Raw genomic sequence first — 19,027 nt, 5'->3', positions numbered from 1 at the left:
GATAGAGCATGGGGTTCAGGAAAGTGAGTGAGCCTGGAGCGGCGCGGCGGGAAGGAAAGGGGGTGCTTGAGGGACCAGAGGTGGCGGAGTGTTTGCGGGGAGTGAGCTGGCGAGAACTGAGAGGGGTGAGGGGCCGCGTCGCGACGTGGGTCCCAGCGCCCAGCTGCGCAGTGCTGGTGCCATAAGCCGGCCGCGGAGCTGCGCCGGTTCCACCGCCTGGCCACGCGGTGGCTGTCACAACCTCTCCGGGGGCGCGCCACGCGCGTGCCTGCGCAGTGCCGGTGCAGCAAGCCGAGGGCACTGCGGGTGGGGCCGCGGGGCCCGCGCAGTCACGCACAGAACAGAACACCGACGGCGGGGACCAGGCGCTGCCTGTCTGTGCACTTCCTGTGCTGTGCGGACCTCCCGTCGGTTGGGGGCGCACTTCCTGCTTGTAGACAAGGCTGGCTGCAACAGTGTCCGCCTGCCCCAGCCCCGCGTTTCCTGGCACGTCGCTTGGTGGCATCATCTCCTCTCGCGCCTGGTTTACTCTCGTGCTGCCCGGCGCAGTGGGAGCCCGCGACGCCTACAGCCCGGCCTGTTGCTGGAGCTTGCGGCCTAAGGGCGGTGGGCAGCGTCCCTCAGGCGCAGTGTCTGGGCCTGCGAGATGCGCTCGATGTTCGCGCAGCGATGGGCTCACCTAGTGACGCCTTTCTCAGGACGTTTCCTGACTGTTGTAGCCCATGACTGTAACTGCCATACCTGTTGCCTGATGTATTGGAACATTGGAAGTTCAGTAGTAGAATGTTTCCAGTTAATTAAATTGAGGATGTGACCGTGGGTGTGGACCGGTAAATAAGAGCAGAAATGTCAGCCTCAGGAATGGAACACAGTTGCAGGCACACGGGAGAGAGGCCAGAAAGCACGCCTGAGAGGGATGATGAAGGTGAGCAGGTGTCAGTGGTTGATTTGCAGGAGCCTCAAAGGAAAAGTGATTCATTTCTACTGTATTTCTTAGTTGTGTACCTTTATGCTAGTATTGACCCAGTTTGTTGAATTTCTTTTTTTTCTCCTCAGTTTTTTTAAAAAAATTATCTTTATTGCTGAAAGCATTATAGATGTTCCCCCTTCCCCCCATCAATCTCCTCCACTTTCCACACCCCCCCCAGGCCTTCACCACACTACTGTCTGTGGCCTGGGCTATGTGTAATGCATGTAAGTTCTTGGATTAATCTCTCCCCACCCACTCCCCACCCCTGCCTTCCCACTGAGATTCACCAGTTTGTTCCATGCTTCTATGTCTCTGGATCTATTTTGTTCCTCAGACTGTTTTATTTATTAGATTCCACATGTGAGTGAGATCATATAAAACTGAATCAGGAAGAATCAGAAAACCTGAATAGGCCAATAACAACTGATGAAATCGAAGCAACAATAAAAAAATCTCCCAGCAAACAAAAGCCCTGGTCCAGAAGGCTTCTCACGGGAGCTTTCTAATTCTTTAAGTTGTAGGGTCAGATAGTTTACTAAAAATGTGTCTTGTTTTTTGAGGGAGGCCTGCAGTGTTATGAACTTTCCTCTCAGGACTGCTTTTGCTGTGTCCCATAGATTTTGGGTTGTTGTGTGTTCATTTTCATTTGTTTCCGGGAACTTTCTGATTTCTTCCTTGATCTCATTGGTAATCCATTTATTGTTTAATGACATGCTATTTAGCCTCCATATGTTTGAATGTTTTTGAGTGTTTTTACGGTAGTTGGTTTCTAATTTCATGCCATTGTGATCTGAGAATATGCTAGATACAATTAACATGTGGTCTATCTTTGAGAATGACCCATGTGCACTTGAGAGGAATGTATATTCAGCAGCTTTGGGGTGAAATGTTCTGTAAATGTCAATTAAATCCCTCTGATCTAGTGTGCCTTCAGTTTGAAGTCTGTTTCGTCTGATATGAGTATTGCTACCCTGGCTTTTTCTTTCATTTCCATTTACATGGAAAATTTTTTTCCATCCCTTCACTTTCATCCTCTGTGAGTCTTTTGTTCTGAGGTGGGTCTCTTGTAGACAGCATATATTTGGATCATGTTTTCTTATCCATTTAGTTAACATATCTTTTGATTGGAGCATTTAATCCATTTATATTCAAGGTTATTATTGATAGGTACTTATCTATTGCCACTTTAATTCTTTATGCCTATGTTTCTCTATTTCTACTTCCAATTACAGCAGTCCCTTTAACATTTCCTGCAATGCTGGTTTGGTGGTGATAAACTCCTTTAGCTTTTTTTTTTTTGTCTGGAAACCTCTTTATTTCACCATCTATTTTGAATGATAGCCTTGCTGGATAGAGTAGTCTTGTTTTCAGATCCTTGCTTTCCATTACCTTGAATACTTCATGCCATTCTCTTCTGGCCTGTAGAGTTTCTGATGAGAAGTCAGCTGACAGCCTTATGGGAGCTCCTTTGTAGGTAACAGATTGCTTTTCTTTAGCTTCCTTTAAGGTTCTCTCTTTGACTTGAATTTTGGGCATTTTTATTATGATGTGTCTGGCCGTGGGCCTCTTTGGGTTCTTCTTGCTTGGGACTCTCTGTGCCTCTTGAACTTGTGTGACTTTTTCCTTCTCCAGGTTTGGGAAGTTTTTTTCCATCATTTCGTCAAACAGGTTCTCTAACCCTTGCTTACTTTCGACCTCTTCTGGCACTCCTATGATGAGAATATTGTTACATTTCATATTGTCCCACAGGTTCCTTAGACTGCCCTTTTTTTAAGTTGTTTTTTGGTTTTGGGTCTCTGAGTGATTTTTTTCTACCCTGTTTTCTAATTCACTGATCCAATACTCAGCTTCCTCTAATCTGCTGTTTATTCTTCCAATGTATTCTTATTTCTGCTGTGTCATTCTTCATTTCCTTCACAGTTTCCATATCTTTTTTCATGCTATTGAGCATCCTTACAATCAATATTCTGAACTCTATCTGTGGTAGATTGCTTATCTCCATTTCGTTTGGCTCTTTTTCTGGAGACTTCTCTTGTTCTTTCAGTTAGGGCTTGTTTTTTTGTCTTCCCATTTTGCCCACCTATTTGGGTTTGTTTCCATGTATTAGGTAGGTCTGCTAGGACTCTCAGTCTTTTTGGAAGGTCTCTGATGCAGGCCAATGTCAGATGCTGTTTGTGACTGGCCCTGAGTACTCTGTTTGGAGCTATCAACAACTCACTGCTTGAGATCCCCTCTGCTCGGATCGGGTGTGTTTGGGCAGGAACAAGATGCTCACCAAAGTCTGCTTTTCCAAGGCTTCCGTCCAGAAGCAGATCAGGCAAAGACTCAAAGCACTCTAAGGTCTGCCTTTGCCTGCAGACTGATTAATCTGATTCTCTTAAGGAGCCTCAGGCTATAGAAACTCCACAGGGTGGGGTGGCTGATTGTTATCAATCTCTCTCTCTTTTTTTCTTTCTATCTTTTAATTTCCAATGCATACTCATTCACATTTGACTTATGTACATAAACATCCTTTTATGATAGTCCAGGACATCTGTTATCCTGATTATAGCAAAAACAGATGCAAAATAATGTTAAGACTTTCTTGCCTGAAATGGCAAAACTAAGTGTGTGTGCATATATTGTTTAAATCCCTTTTTTCCCCACTCCATGCTTTTGACTGGAATTTATTCATATCTACCCCTGTTTTGTTCCACTTTCTTGTGAAATGCATCACTATCTAATTACCCAGGCCAAATCTTTTCTTTCATCATACCCCACCTCTAGTTACCAAGTGCTAATAAGACATCTTCCTAAATTTCTCTGGAATTGATCTCTTCTCCGCTAGAGTTCCCTTTTGCAAGCCCATTTCTTCATAAGTCTGACATGTGAGATTTTAATTGCTGTACTGCAGTTTTCTCTTTTTCTGTCTGTGTGACAGCTCCAGTTCTGTTTGCTTTTGTAGTTCTTGTATCACGGTTATAGTCTTATTGAAAGTAGCACAAATGCAGCTCTTAGTCTCTTTCTGCTCGTCAGCAGTTGACTTAAAGCATGAATGCAAAGTTTGATCCCGAGACTTTATTGCTGACAATTCCTGTGAGCGTGTAACTGGGTTTTTCTTGCCTGCTGAGTCAGGATGGTTAGTCTTGATTGCACATTCCAGCCTGTATCAAGTGTGATCAGATCAGTCAGCTTTCTTGAACATCAGTGAGCCCCAGGCTGTAGAAGCTCCTCTGGGTGGGGCCAGAGGTTTTCCCACAGGGTGGGGCAGTTGCTTCCCCCTCTGGCAAAAGCTGCTTGGAAGGTAAAAGTCTTCTAGAGAAAGATGTCCTCTGCAGTCTTGGGGGAATGACTCAGCACAGGAGTCCAGATGACTCCCCTCTGAGCTCTATCTCCAGATCCCCAAACCCTAGGTTCTCCTCACACAGCTCCAGTCCACTCTGCCCCTCCTCTGCTGGTGCCCAAGATGAGAGGCTCCACACAAAACTTTGTGTGTTGGCTCTTTAAGAGGGGGTCTGCAGTTCCAGAGGCCTCTCCCTGGCAGACAGAAACCCTGCTGCTTTTCACAGCCAGATGTTATGTGGGCACCTGCCTGAGGTCTGGTGCTCTGGGCTGGGAAACCCCGCCAGGGATTTAGGCCTCAGAATCCTCAGTGGGACCCCCCACAACTGAGCTATCCCTCGGGACCTTCAGCTGCTGCCTGTGGGAGCCCAGCCAGCCCTCTCACGTCCTCACTTCCTACCAGTCTCTATGTGGCGTCCCCTTTTCCTCCTTAGTTACGAGGGTGTCTCTAGCTCGTCTTCAGTTGCAATTGATTATTCAGGGTGGTTTTTCTCCAGTTTAGTTGTCATTCCAGTTTGGTCCCGGGAGAGTGTTGGTGTAGCTTCCACTCAGCCCACTGCCATCTTTAATCTCTGAATTTCTTTTTATTAGACAAATTTTGGTAGGTTGCCATTTGCTAAACCCATCCCAAAGTTGAGAGGTGTAGAAATTGGCTCAGGCACTCCCTCAGCCCCTGGTAGGTACAGAGGTTTTGTCTGATTGTGCGCATCAAGACAAGTACAAGGACAGGGGGCGCTGGTATCTTTATTTTGCTTTCAAAAGTGTATAAGAAAGTTGTTAAAGGTCTTTTCATTACAGAGTTTTATTTTCTTGGAAATGTACACTTTGTAGTGCTTCAAAAAATATTTTTTGCATAGAATCTGATTAAAATTTCATATACTCTATCACATAATAATTGTTATAAAGTGTGTTCAATTTATAAATCAAAGAGAAGACAGTTATTTGGAAAGCCCCATCTAATTAAATCATTTTTAAAGTAGTTTGGCTTCTAATTTTGTTTTCTCTTGTGGCAGATCTTTTATATAATATAGTCTCTGATTTATATTGACTTTCAAAATGTTTCCATTTTTCTTAGGAAAACAGGAAATCATTTTCACAACTTCATTTGTTGGCAAGACCTAAGAGCTACTGAACTTGTGAAATCTTGGAATAGTTCTCTTATAATGAAGGTACTTTTTTTCTTGTCTGCAATTTGGTTACTACTGTTTTTCTGTAAATGTCCCTTCACTGTAGACATAATTGTATAATCCCCTGCCTGTGCTGCTTTTGGACATTAGTGAGAGCATATGCACATGCAGGCTCCCACACTGGGAAAATGTAATAATAGTTACCCCAAAGGGCATGTGGTCAACTGAAGCACTTAATAGTGCACTTCCAGAAGTCTTGAGGAGTCTGGGTGGACCTGGGGTTCCATGTTAGTGAGAAGTCATGTTTCCATTCCTGGAGAAATGGAAAAAATACAGACTATGTCCAGAAAGGATATAGCAATGTCCAGATTTCCTCATCTTTTGTTTTGCTGAAGACTGTGTAGAAAGATAGTTAACCTGCCGACTGGCACAAATAAGCAAGTGGTGGTGGCGGCAGGCGGCAGCCCCCACTCTCACTCCCGGGCCCTGGAGGCGACAGGCGGCAGCCCCCCACCATCTCACTCCCGGGCCCTGGAGGCGACAGGCAGCAGCCCCCCACCATCTCACTCCCGGGCCCTGGAGGCGACAGGCAGCAGCCCCCCACCATCTCACTCCCAGGCCCTGGAGGCGACAGGCAGCAGCCCCCCACCATCTCACTCCCAGGCCCTGGAGGCGACAGGCAGCAGCCCCCCACCATCTCACTCCCGGGCCCTGGAGGTGACAGGCAGCAGCCCCCCACTCTCACTCCCGGGCCCTGGAGGCGACAGGCAGCAGCCCCCCACCATCTCACTCCCGGGCCCTGGAGGCGACAGGCAGCAGCCCCCCACCATCTCACTCCCGGGCCCTGGAGGCGACAGGCAGCAGCCCCCCACTCTCACTCCCGGGCCCTGGAGGCGACAGGCGGCAGCCCCCCACCATCTCACTCCCGGGCCCTGGAGGCGACAGGCGGCAGCCCCCCACCATCTCACTCCCGGGCCCTGGAGGCGACAGGCAGCAGCCCCCCACTCTCACTCCCGGGCCCTGGAGGCGACAGGCGGCAGCCCCCCACCATCTCACTCCCGGGCCCTGGAGGCGACAGGCGGCAGCCCCCCACCATCTCACTCCCGGGCCCTGGAGGCGACAGGCGGCAGCCCCCCACCATCTCACTCCCGGGCCCTGGAGGCGACAGGCGGCAGCCCCCCACCATCTCACTCCCGGGCCCTGGAGGCGACAGGCGGCAGCCCCCCACCATCTCACTCCCGGGCCCTGGAGGCGACAGGCGGCAGCCCCCCACCATCTCACTCCCGGGCCCTGGAGGTGACAGGCGGCAGCCCCCCACCATCTCACTCCCGGGCCCTGCTCCGCAGCTGTGGTGAGACCCGCAGAATTTGGTGTGATAGGATCGCATATTGATAATTTTAATACTTCTAATTCCACCCAGTTAAATGTCTTCCCAGCTAGGGTGCCACACCAGACAGTTTTACTTGCTTAGGATTTGGAGACTTTAATTTTATATAAAACGAAACATGAATACATTATAGAAAACTGCAGCAATGCATGAGTGAGACACTTGCCATGATCTCACATATTGATCTTTCTGTTAGTTTCACAAACAAAAGTGCACCTTGCTCCTTGCTGTGATAACTTGCGAGGCTGAATACCGAGAGGTGCCGTGTACAGGAAAGACAGTAATTAAGGGAGTGGAAAGTGGTTGTAAGAAGTCATGAATCCTGAGTGGGACAGTTTTAAATTATACTGTTTATAATGTGTAATTTTATATCCTAATGTATTACTTTAGTTTTTAACAGGTCAGCCTGTCGATTGTCCCTAAGCATGACTGACTCCTTCAGTCAGCCAGTGAGATGTTCAGAACTTCTTTTGCTTTAAAAATAAATTGTGACCACAAGAAACATTTACTTCTATAGTATTAGCCCAAATTTCAAATCATGACACAATATTGTGACTTTAAGTGCAAAACTGAGTCTTTAAAGTCTTAAAATTTCATATCTCTGGGATAAATACCCCAACACAATTGCTAGGTCATATATAAGAAATTGCCAAGTATTTTTCCAAGTAGCCACATCATTTACGTTCCCACCAGCAGTACGTGACTTATACCATATACATTTTTTTTTATTTTAACACCTTTGACATCAGGATGCATTTTGAACTGTTAATTATTATTATTATTATTATTATTATTTTTAAATATATCTTTATGGATTTCAGAGAAAGGAAAAGAGAGGGAGAGAGAGAAACAGAAACATCAATGATGAGTCATTGATCAAGCCTGCAACTGGGCATGTGCCCATTAATTATTTCTTAATACTTTGTCATAATTTAACTGGCAGGATTTTTTCTTTTTTGGTGGTACATCAAACAGCGATTCCTTTTACAGCCAGTGTCATCTTAGATGAGCTCATTTGTTGATTTGATTACTTGCCTCTCCCACTGGAAGGCACATTTAAGAAAGGCAGCGATCCTGCTTGTGTCACTCTCTCTGCCTCCCGGGGCCTATCCCAGTCCTTGGCACATGGCGGGAACTCAAGAAGTACTGGTAGGTGAGCAGAGTGCTCGTGGTTCCGTGTGGGCTGAACGACCAGGGCTGGAACTCCCGATATGTTTTGTGTAAGGCCCCTCCCCGGGCATCTAAATTTTAACGGAAGATCCCTGAAGGCCCCAAAACCTCATTTTTGTTTTTTGTTTTGTTTTTTAATCCTCACTCAAAGAACGAGGGTATTTTTTCCACTAGATTTTTAGGGAGAGTGGAAGGGAGGGGGAGGGGGAGAGGGGAAGACAGAGAAGAGAGAAACATCGATGCGAAACATTGATTGGTGCCTCCCACACACACCCTGGTCGGGGTGGGGCTAGGATCTACAGCCCAGGCTCATGCCCTTGACTGGGAATAGAACCTGTGACCCTCCAGTGTGCAGGCCAGTGCTCCAGCCACTGAGCCATACTGGCCAGGGCTAAGCCTCATTTTTTATAGAGAAAAGCACAGTGTGCTTCTGGAGGAAGAGCCTTTTCATCTGAGGCATTGTCAACATATAACAAGTCAGAAGGGGCATGGGTGGCCAGCCGCTTTAAATCCTTTAAAAGTCTTGTATTTAAATAAATAATGTAAAATATAAAGACATGCAGGAGGTCTGAGCACTGAGCAAGAGAAAAGAAGTTAAAAGGGTACAACCTTTCCGTTATAAGATGAATGAGGTCTGAGGATCTAAAGTATAGCATGACTGTAGTTGATAGCACTGTGCTGTGCAATTGAAATTTGCTGAGAGTAGAACTTTAAATAGTCTCACCAAAAAAAAAATGTTAAAAAAGTTAAACTGAGGCTCATTGTTGAAAATGAAAGGACAGACTGAAACGTAAAGAGGACCACGCCTGCATGTTTCAATTAATGTACTGTGCTAAAAATGAAGGGGATTCATGTTACTATCTTTAATAAGTAAACCAAAATCTTTCCATTCATTTTCGGGAGAAGGGTGGGAAATGACAGAAAAATGCAAAAAGTAGGTAAATTCTCCGTAAGTGACTGTTTTGTTAAATACCAGTTTCAGAAGCTGAACTGTCCATCTGAGTTCTTGCTGTAGGTAGCAGGATAAGGCTTGTTTCTTTCTTTCTTTCTTTCTTTTTTTTAGTATGTGTTACAAATTTTAAAACGTGGAGCTTATTTTCTGTTTAATGCTTTTTTTTTAAATTAAAGATTTTTCTTATTAAGAGTAAATTTAACTTCTTTTCCAATTCGAAACCTTGTATTTCTTCTTCCTGTCTGATCACTATGCTAGGACTTCCAGGACTATGTTGACCATGAGTGGTGAGAGTGGGCACCCCTGTCATTTCCCGATCTTGAGGGGGATACTTGTAGTTTTTGCCCATTGAATATGATGTGGGCTGTGGGTTTGTCATATGTGGCCTTTATTGAGGTATATTCCCTTTGTTCCTACTTTGCTGAGGGTTTTTACCATAAATGGGTGCTGGATTTTATCAAATGCCTTTTCTGCATCTACTGGTAGGATCATGTGGTTTTTATACTTCATTTTGTCTGTGTGGTGTATCACATTTATTGATCTGTGGATGTTGTACCAACCTTGCAGCCCCGGAATAAGTCCCACTTGGTCATGGTGTATGATCTTTTTAATGTATTGCTGGATTTTGTTTGCTAATATTTTGTTGAGGATTTTAGCATCTGTGTTCATCAGGGATATTGGCCTATCATTTTCTTTCTTTGTCATGTTTTTATCTGGTTTTGGAATTAGGAGAATCCTGGCCTCTTCCTTCCTCATTAATTTTTTTGAATAGTGTGAGAAGGACAGGTGTTAGTTCTTCTTTGAATATTTGGTAATATTCAGCTGTAAAGCTATCAGGTGCAGGGCTTTTGTTTGTTGGGAGATTTTTTATTTCACTAGTTGTAATCTGTGTATTCAGATTCTCTGATTCTTTCTGATTTAGTTTTGGAAGGTTGTGTTTCTAGGAATTTATCCATTTCTTCCAGATTGTCTGATTTGTTGGCATATAGTTGCTTATAATATTTTCTTAAAATCATCTGTACCTCTTAGGTGTCAGTTGTTACTTCTCTTTAATTTCTGATTTTATTTATTTGAGTTGCCTCTCTTTTCTTCACGAATCTGCTTAAATGTTTGTCAATCTTGTTTATCTTTTCAAAGAGCCAGCTGTTGGTTTCATTGATCTTTTGTATTGTTATTTAGACTCTATTTCATTTATTTCCTTCCTTCTACTTACTCTGGGCTTTGTTTATTGTTCTTTTTTGATTGTTTATTTATCTTGTTTCTGGAGATAGGTCTGTAATGCTATGAATTTCCTTCTTAGGACTGCTTTTCCTGTGCCCCAGAGATTTTGGGTTGTGTTCTCATTTTCATTTGTTTCAAAGTGTCTTTTGATTTATTCCTTGATTTCATCGTTAACCCATTCACTGTTTAGTAATATGTTATTTAGCATCCACGTCTTTGTGTGTTTTTCAGTTTTCCTCTTGTGATTGATTTAAGTTTCATAGCATTAAGGTCAGAGAAGATGCTTGATATGATTTCAATCTTCTTAAATTTATTGAGACTTGTTTTGTGTCCTAGCATATAGTCTATCCTTGAAGACTTTCTATGTGAACTTGAAAAGAATGTATATTCTGCTGCCTTGGGGTGGAATGCTCTGGCGATATTAATTAAATTCATTTGATCTAGTGTATTTTTAATGCCTCCATTTCCTTACTGATTTTCTGTCTGAAAGATCTATCCATTGATGCCACCCCAAATGAGGTGGTAAAATCCAACTGGATTAATGTCAGTGTCTCCCTTTATGTCCATTAAGATTTGCTTTCCATATTTAGGTGCTTCTATGATGGGTGCATAAGTATTTACAAGTTATACCCTCCTGTTGGATTGCTCCTATTATCATTATGTAGTGTCCTTTGTCTCTTACAATAGCCTTGGTTTTAAAGTATATTTTGTCAGATATAACTATTGCTACCACAGCTTTTATTCCACTTTCTAGTTGCATGAAATATCTTTTTCCATCCATTTACTTTTATTCTGTGTGTATCTTTCTTTCTGAGATGTGACTCCTGAAGGAAGCATACACATGGGTCTCTTTTCCTTCTCCATTCAGCTACCTTATGTCTTTTGATTTGGAGCATTTAAACCATTGGCATTTAAAGTGATTATTGGTAGGTACATATTTACGGCCATTTTATTTTTTAATCATGTTCCTATGTGTTTTTTCTTTTTTGGTGTTTTTTTTTCTGACTTCTTAAAGCGGGCCCTTTAACATTTTTTGCAATGCTGGTTTGGTGGTAACAAACTCCTTTAGCTTTTTCTTGCCTGGGAAGCTCTTTATTTCTCCTTCAACTTTAAATGATAGCCTTACTGGGTGGAGTAGTGCTGGTTGTAGGTCCTTGGTTTTTATCACTTTGAATATTTCATGCAGTCCCTTCTGTCCTAAAATGTTGAGAAGTCAGGTGACAGTTTTATTGGAGCTCCCTTGTAGGTAACTGCCTTTCTCTTGTGTTTTTTTTAAGATTCTTTGTCTTTAACTTTTGGAATTTTAATTATGGTATGTCTTGGTGTGGGCCTCTTTGGGTGGAGTTGGGGGTTAGAGAGATTAGAGCAAAAAAGAAAAAAAGAGAGAACTCATGGACAACAGTGTGGTGATTGGGGGTGTGGAGGTGGAAGAGGGCATAGAGTAGTAGATAAATGGTGATAGGAAAAATTAAATTAAATTTAAAAAATAAAATGAACAAAACCCAACAAGAAATAGCACATATATACATAAAAAAAGAGTAAATTTAACCCTAGCCAGTTTGGCTCAGTGATTAGAGCATTGGCTCATGGATTGAAGGGTCCTGGGTTCTATTCCAGCCAAGGGCATGTACCTCTGTTGCAGGGTCGATCCCCTGGCCCTGGTTGGGGTGTGTGTGGGAGGCAACCAGTTAATGTGTCTCTTTCACATCAGTGTTTCTCTCTCTCTTGCCCCCATTCCATTCTCCCTGAAAAGCAATGGAAAAAATATCCTCAGGTGAGGATTAAAAAAAGAAGAGTAAATTTTAAATTGTATGTTTCATTTTTAATCATTAGGTAAGTATAGGTAGTATGAAAATCAGACATCCCAATTTTAAGTACTTAATGTGTAGGGAGAATTCCTTCTGAGTTTATACTGAACTGATTAAATATATTATTAAAAATAATAGCACTAACCTGGCCAGGTGTAGCTCAGTAGTTGAGCATCGACCTAGTATCCAGGAGATCATGGTTTGATTCCTGGTCAGAGCACATGCCCGGATTGTGGGCTCAATCCCCAGTCAAGGGTGTGCAGGAGGCAGTTGATCAATGATGACTCTCTCATCATTGATGCTTCTATCTCTCTCTCTGCCTCTTTCTTCCTCTCTCTAAAATCAATAAAGATATATATATATATAAATAATAATAGTACTGTATTATTAAAATAATAAAATGTATTATTAAAAAATAGCAGTATAGCTTTCTCCCTTGACTCTGTCCCCTCATTTCCATAGTTAAAAATAGGTAAAGAGGTAGAAAGTAGGTATTAAGTCCTAAGAACACTCTTTAAGTAGTTAAATAACTTTTTTATTATTGGGTTTGTTTGCATGGATATGGAATTAATACAGAAACATCAAACACCATTATTAAATGTATTTTTCTATTTTTTTAAAAAAATAGCTAATACACAGTTCCTGCCGAATGCTTCACTTTTTCACTAGAAGTAAACGATTTTTAGCAGCCAGTTTGTTCACTTTCACAACCCAGCATGTTTCTTTGAGATTGGCCTGGATTTTACAGAACCTGGTTGAGGTAAGTAAAGAGAGAGAGAGAGAGAGAGAGAGAGTGTGTGTGTGTGTGTGTGTGTGTGTGCGTGCACATGCATGCACTATGCATGCATGGAGACTTTGGGTAAATTCATGGAATAAGGATAGTAATGTGATTATTTGACGGAAAATTAAGTATCCACAACATATTGGGATGGAAGACAAGGAACCTTTATTCAGTTTATTTTTTAAAACCTTTTTATTGTGAGTCATAGCACATATAGAAAAGTGAGCAAAACAGAAATATACCTTTTGGTGACATACTGTGGAGCATACATCTGTGTAACGCCACTTGTATGAAGAACTAGAACACTGTAATTCTGTGTATTACGTTTTCTTTCCACTTTTACAGTTTATCTTTTCCTCATCACTATAGTTTTGCTTGAATATTTTTTAAAATATGTTTTTATTGACTTCAGAGACAGGAAAGGAGAGAGAGAAACATCAATGATGAGAGAGAGTCATTGATCAGATGCCTCTTACACGCCCCCTACTGGGGATGGAGCCTACAACCCAGGCATGTGCCCTGACCGGGAATCGAACCATGATTTCCTGGATCATAGGTTGACACTCAACCGCTAAGCCATGCCAGCTGGGCTGCCTGAACATTTTTGAATTTTGTATAAAAGGAATCATACAGTGTTTATTCTTTTGTATTTGACTCCTTTTGCTGAACATTATATGTGTGAAATATATATATGTTGTATGTAAACTAATTTCCTTATATTTTTATTGCTATTTAGTGTACAGTATGTGATTTTACCATAATTTATCCATTCTATTCATGTACATTTGAGTTATATCTGGTTTGGGCCTATAATGAATAATGCTGTCTCTTGATGTACATGTAAATGTGTTCCTGCTGTATCTACATATAGGAATGGAATTTTAGGGCATGAATATGTATATATATATCTATATATCTATATATATCTTCATTTTTAGTGAATAATGTCAAACACTTTTCTAAAGTTTTTGACAATTTGCACACCCATCATCAGTGAGTGAGAAGAGTTTTTATTTTACTTACCTCCTTTACATTATCAGTCTTTTCTGGTATCTGGTATCTCATTGTGTTTTTATACCAGACTATAAAAAACAAGATCCTACTATATACAGGGGACAACATTTCTTTAGATTCACAAATACGAATTGGTTAAAAATAAATGGGATCCCAAGATGACTGTACAGTAGGTGGCTACACTCACCTCCCAGCACCAAGCCAGATTTAAAACTAAATTATAGATTAATCAACCTGAAAAACCAACTGAAGGCTAGTTGAACAGAAGTCTTATAACCAAGCATCTACTGAAGGAGCCACATTGAGACTGGTAAGAAGGGCAGAGATGATGAAAGAGCTGGCCCCCTACCCATGTGTGGCTGTTGAGAGTCTGAAGGGATATGTCAGCAGCAGAGGTCCCTCTGAGGAGTGAGGAGTTTTGACCCCACATCAGGATCTCCAACCGAGAGCACCAGAGTCAGGAAAAGGCATCTGGTGGTGAAAATCAGTGGGGATTCTGCCTGCCTGGGAGAGATGGGCGTCTGCTAGAAACCCAGGCACTCTCTTAAAGGGCCAGTACACAGGGTTTTTTTCTCAAACACTCACCTGGACTCCAGTAGAGGAAAGGTGACTCAGGGCATACAGTAGTCATAAAGAGAAGATCTGGGTGGCATGGCTTCGAGGAGTGATCTGGAGGGTCAGCTACCAGAGGTCTCTCTGCTGAGTTCCTATCCCATACCTCCCTAAGATGCCATCTTCCCAAGGTAGAGCACTCCTATCCTTATAGCACCAGCGTGGGGAGTGCACTAGTCCAGTTCTCCAACTACTGGTGGTACCACTCTGCCAAGCTTAAGTGCTGCAGAAACATCTGCTGGCTGCACTCAGGTGCATACCTTACTTGAGAAGCTCATGGCAGAGACTCAGACAGCGATCTTTGTAACTCCAGAGGAGGGGCCATTCATCTCCACCAGCATGCTGTTGACATCCCTACCTCAAAGGGAGACCCACTTGCCCTGTCCTGACTCTCAGTGGCCCCGCTCTGCTGAGCTTGAGTCTTGCAGAGGGGCCACCTGGCCACACCCAACCTGAACCAGCGGTGCACTCTTTTTGAGGGAGCTAGTGTCAGAGTCTTGGGCAAAGGCTGAATGGTATGGCTCTGGAGTAGGGGACACTTTCCCCTCGCTGAGTGCCTGACTGTGCTCTCCCCAAGCAGAAGAACCACTAGCCCTATCCACTTGACTTCACCCCACCCTATCAAGCTCACACCTATGGAAGAGGAAGCCAACCTCACAACTTCGCCCCTCCCATGCACACCAGGCTCAGTAGAGGCAGCCACTAACAATGGATTTGGTAGCTCCAGACAGGTAGCCCAAAGCCAGTTGCAGGCAGCATATGACATCAACCAGCACTGGAACCCCTCCCAAGTGGACCCAGAACCAACACAACCAGTGGTGAACTTCAGACCACACAAGTGGCACACCCAAAGGCAGATCCTGGCAGGTACCAGACCCTGCTGGGGACAACTGCACCTTGAGGAGCAGCCCCCACACAGAGGTTCATACTGTATGGTCAGGGTCAATCCTAATAGACAACCTGAGGGTTAATACCACTCATAAATGGACCAACAGCATTTAAGACTCAACTACAATAGAAAGGCTCATATAAGCCACACAAGAGACATTCCTGGAGCACCTAGCTCAGGTGATCTGGAAGATAGTGTACTGAGCCCACAAGACACCTACAACAAAAACCACCATAACAAGTTTGGAAGTCATAGCAAATCTAACTAATACACAGAGACAAACACAAAAAGGTAGACAAAATGGGGAGACAAAGAGACATACCCCAAATCAAAGAACAAGGGAAAGCCCCTGAAAAAGAATTAAATGAAATGGAAGCAACCAAGATACCAGATGCAGAGTTCAAAACAAGGATTATAAGAATGATCAGGTAACTTAGGGGAAGAATGGGTGATCTCAGTGAGAACTTAAAGAGATAGTAAGCATTAAATAAGACATAGAAACCATAAAAAGAACCAGTCAGAAATGAAGAACACAATATCTGAAATAAAGAACACACTAGAAAGTATCAACAGCAGGTTAGATGAAACAGAGGATCTAATCAGTGATTTAGAGGATAAGATAACAGAAAACACCCAAGCAGAGCCACAAAAAGAAAAAAGAATAAAAAAAGAAAATGGAAAAATCTAAGAGACCTCTGGGACAACATCGAGTGTAACAACATGTGCATCATAAGGGTACCAGAAGGAGAAGAGAGCGAGCAAGGGATCAAGAACCTATTTGAAGATATAATGGCTGAAAACTTCCCTAAGCTGGTGAAGGAAAAAGACTCACCTGTCCAGGGAGCACAGAGAGGCTCAATCAAGATGCACCCAAGACACATCATAATTAAAATGGTAAAGATTAAAGACACAAAGGGAATCTTAACAGGAGCAAGAGACAGATAGTTACCTATAAGGGAGCTCTCCCATAAGGCTGTCAGATGATTTTTCAACATAAACACTTTAAACCAGAAGTGATTGGCATGAAATATTCAAAGTGAAAACCAATGAAAAGCAAGGACCTGCAACTAAGATTACCCAGGAAGGCTCTCATTTAAAATTAAAGAGCTTCCCAGCCCCCCCCCCAAAAAAAAACCCTCAAAAAACCTGAAAGTTTATTACCACTAAAACCAGTATTACAAGAAATGTTAAAGGGTCTTCTTTAAGAAGAAAGAAAAAACAAAAACCAGTGGAGTACAGTTATAAAGAATAAAATAGCAATAAATTTGTACCCATTAATAATTACTTTAAATGTAAGTGGATTAACTTCTCCCATTAAAAGACATACAGCAGCAAAATGGAAAAGAAAATAAGACCCATATATATGTTCTCTGCAAGACACCCAACCCAGAATGATACAGATTGAAAGTAAAGGGATAAAAATGATATTTTATACAAATGGAAATAAAAAAGCTGGGGTAGCAATATTTATAGCAGACAAAATAGACTTCAAAACAAAGGCTATACTAAGAGACAAAGAAGGACGCTATACCAAAAGCTGATTTAAAATGATTAGCTAGCCCAGCCGGGCATGGCTCAGTGTTTGAGCATTGACCTAGGACCCAGGAGATCGCAGTTCAATTCCCGGTCAGGGCCCATGCCCAGTTTGCGAGCTCGATCCCCAGTGGGGGCCGTGCAGGAGGCAGCTGATCAATGACTCTCACATTGATGTTTTTATCTTTCTCTCCCTTCCTCTCTCTGAAATCAATAAAGACATATTTAAAACAATAAAAATAAAATGATTAGCTAGACTGACAAAGAAAAAAAAGAGAAGACACAAGTAACTAGAATTATGACAGAGAACATTAATTCCAACCTCACAGAAGTAATATCATAATTAGGCTGTAAGATGAACAAGTGTATGCCAACAAAGTAGATAACCTAAGTAAAATGGGAAATTTCCTAGAAATACACAAACTACTTAATCTGTATCAAGAAGATATAGACAATCTGAATGAACCTTTTGTCCATTATAAATTGGTAGATTTTAATTTTTAGAGCATATTTTGGTTTATAGAAACATGAGCAGAGAGTACATAGAGTTCCCATCTACCAACCCCCCAGCAGTTTCTTCTATTAGCATCTTGTATTAATGTGGCACATTTTTTCCAATAGATGAGCCAAGATTGACACATTATTACTAAGTATTATTAATGCAGTGTATCTCCCATTACAGGATCATACACAGTAGTTTCTCTGCCATGTAAATCTTCTGTGCTTCACTTAATCCATCTCTCTCTTCCCTCACTCCTGAACACCTGGCAGTCACTGATGTTTTTCTGTCTCTATAGTTTTGCCTTTTCTAGAATGTCATATTTTTGGAATCATACAGTGTGTACCCTTTTCAGACTGGCTTCTTTCTTTTTTAAAAAAAATGTTTTTATCGATTTTTAGGAGAGAGAAAGGGAGAGGGAAAAGGGAGAAACATCGATCAGCTTCCTCCTGCATACCCCCGACTGGGAATAGAGCCTGCAACCCTGGCATGTGCCCTGATTGGGAATCAAACTAGTGACCTCTTGTTGCATGGGTCGATGCTCAACCACTGAGCAACACTGGCCAGGCCTGGCTTCTTTCACTTAGCAATATACATTAAAGATTTCTCTGTGTCTTTTTGTGGCTTGAAACTCATTTCTCTTTATCACTGACTAGTATTTCATTGTCTGGATATGTCACTGAAGGACATCTGGTTGCTTCCCATTTTTGGCAATTATGAATAAAGCTGCTATAAACATTTATGTGCAGGTTTTTGTATGAACATTAATTTTCGCCTTATTTGGGTAAGTATATATGTGTGCAGTTACTGGATCATATGATAAGACTATTTTTGGCTGTGTAAGAAACTGTCAAACTATCTTCTAAAGTGACTACCATTTTGCATTCCTACTAACAATTAGGGAGTTCCTGTTGTTCCACATCCTTGTTAATGTGTGACATCAGTGTTTTGGATTTTAGCCATTCTGATAAGTATGAAGTATATCTCAATGGTTTACATTCTTTTTTTAATCCTCACCTGAGGACATGCTTAGAGAGAGGAAGGGAGAGGTAGAAAGAGACACACACAGAGAAACATCGGTACAAGAAAGAAACATCTACTGGTTGCCTCCTGTATCTGCCCTGACGACCAGGGATTGAACCCACAACTTAGTTATGTGCCCTGATTGGAAATTGAACATGCAGCCTTTTGGTATATGGGATGATTCTCCAACAAATTGGCCCACACCAGCCAGGGACATTGGCTTAATTTTTAATTCCCTAACAACATAGGATGTAGAAATATGAATTGACTTAGTTTCCTGACATTGACAAGGACCTGTAAGACATACTAACTAGAAGGAATAACCACAAACATCCTTGTCTCATTCCTTATCTGGGAACAAAAGTTTTTAACATTCCACAAGTTAGTATGAATTTGTGGTAGGTTTTCTTTAGGTATCCTTTATCGAATTAAGGAAATAATTTATTTATCCTGGTTTGCTAAAACTTTTTATTTTGAGTGGGTGTTGAATTTATCAAACACATTTTCTGCACCTGCTCTTTAGGCATGGCAGTCTACTTGGGGTTTTTAGGGTGTCTTGAATTCATTGCTTGATATTTGTTGATTTTGAAAATTTCTCAGCCATTATCTTCAAATGTAATTTCTGCTCCATTCTCCTTCTTTCCTTTTGAATAGCCAATTACATGTATATTAGACCTTTTCACTAAATTTTCTTTGTCCCCCAATGTATTTTACATATTT

General features: G+C 42.1%; 1 protein-coding gene and 1 pseudogene across 6 annotated transcripts in view; one reads left to right on the top strand and one right to left on the bottom strand.

Moving 5' to 3' along the window:
- Positions 1-19,027, top strand: part of GK5 (glycerol kinase 5) — an 85,660-nt gene that overhangs the window by 29,278 nt on the left and 37,355 nt on the right. For all 6 annotated transcript variants that reach the window (XM_087818050.1, XM_016214106.2, XM_016214105.2 and 3 more), the window contains exons 4-5: positions 5,367-5,460; positions 12,585-12,716. In XM_087818050.1, the coding sequence (XP_087674176.1) occupies positions 5,367-5,460; positions 12,585-12,716 (226 nt within the window). The remainder of the gene's footprint in view (positions 1-5,366; positions 5,461-12,584; positions 12,717-19,027) is intronic.
- Positions 3,823-4,154, bottom strand: LOC107537985 (SKA complex subunit 2 pseudogene; annotated as a pseudogene).

This window comes from Miniopterus natalensis, chromosome 6, assembly GCF_054644295.1.
Source record: "Miniopterus natalensis isolate mMinNat1 chromosome 6, mMinNat1.hap1, whole genome shotgun sequence".
Classification (NCBI taxonomy): domain Eukaryota; kingdom Metazoa; phylum Chordata; class Mammalia; order Chiroptera; family Miniopteridae; genus Miniopterus; species Miniopterus natalensis.
Note: the sequence above shows the minus strand (reverse complement) of the source record. Positions and strands in the feature narration are given on the sequence as shown.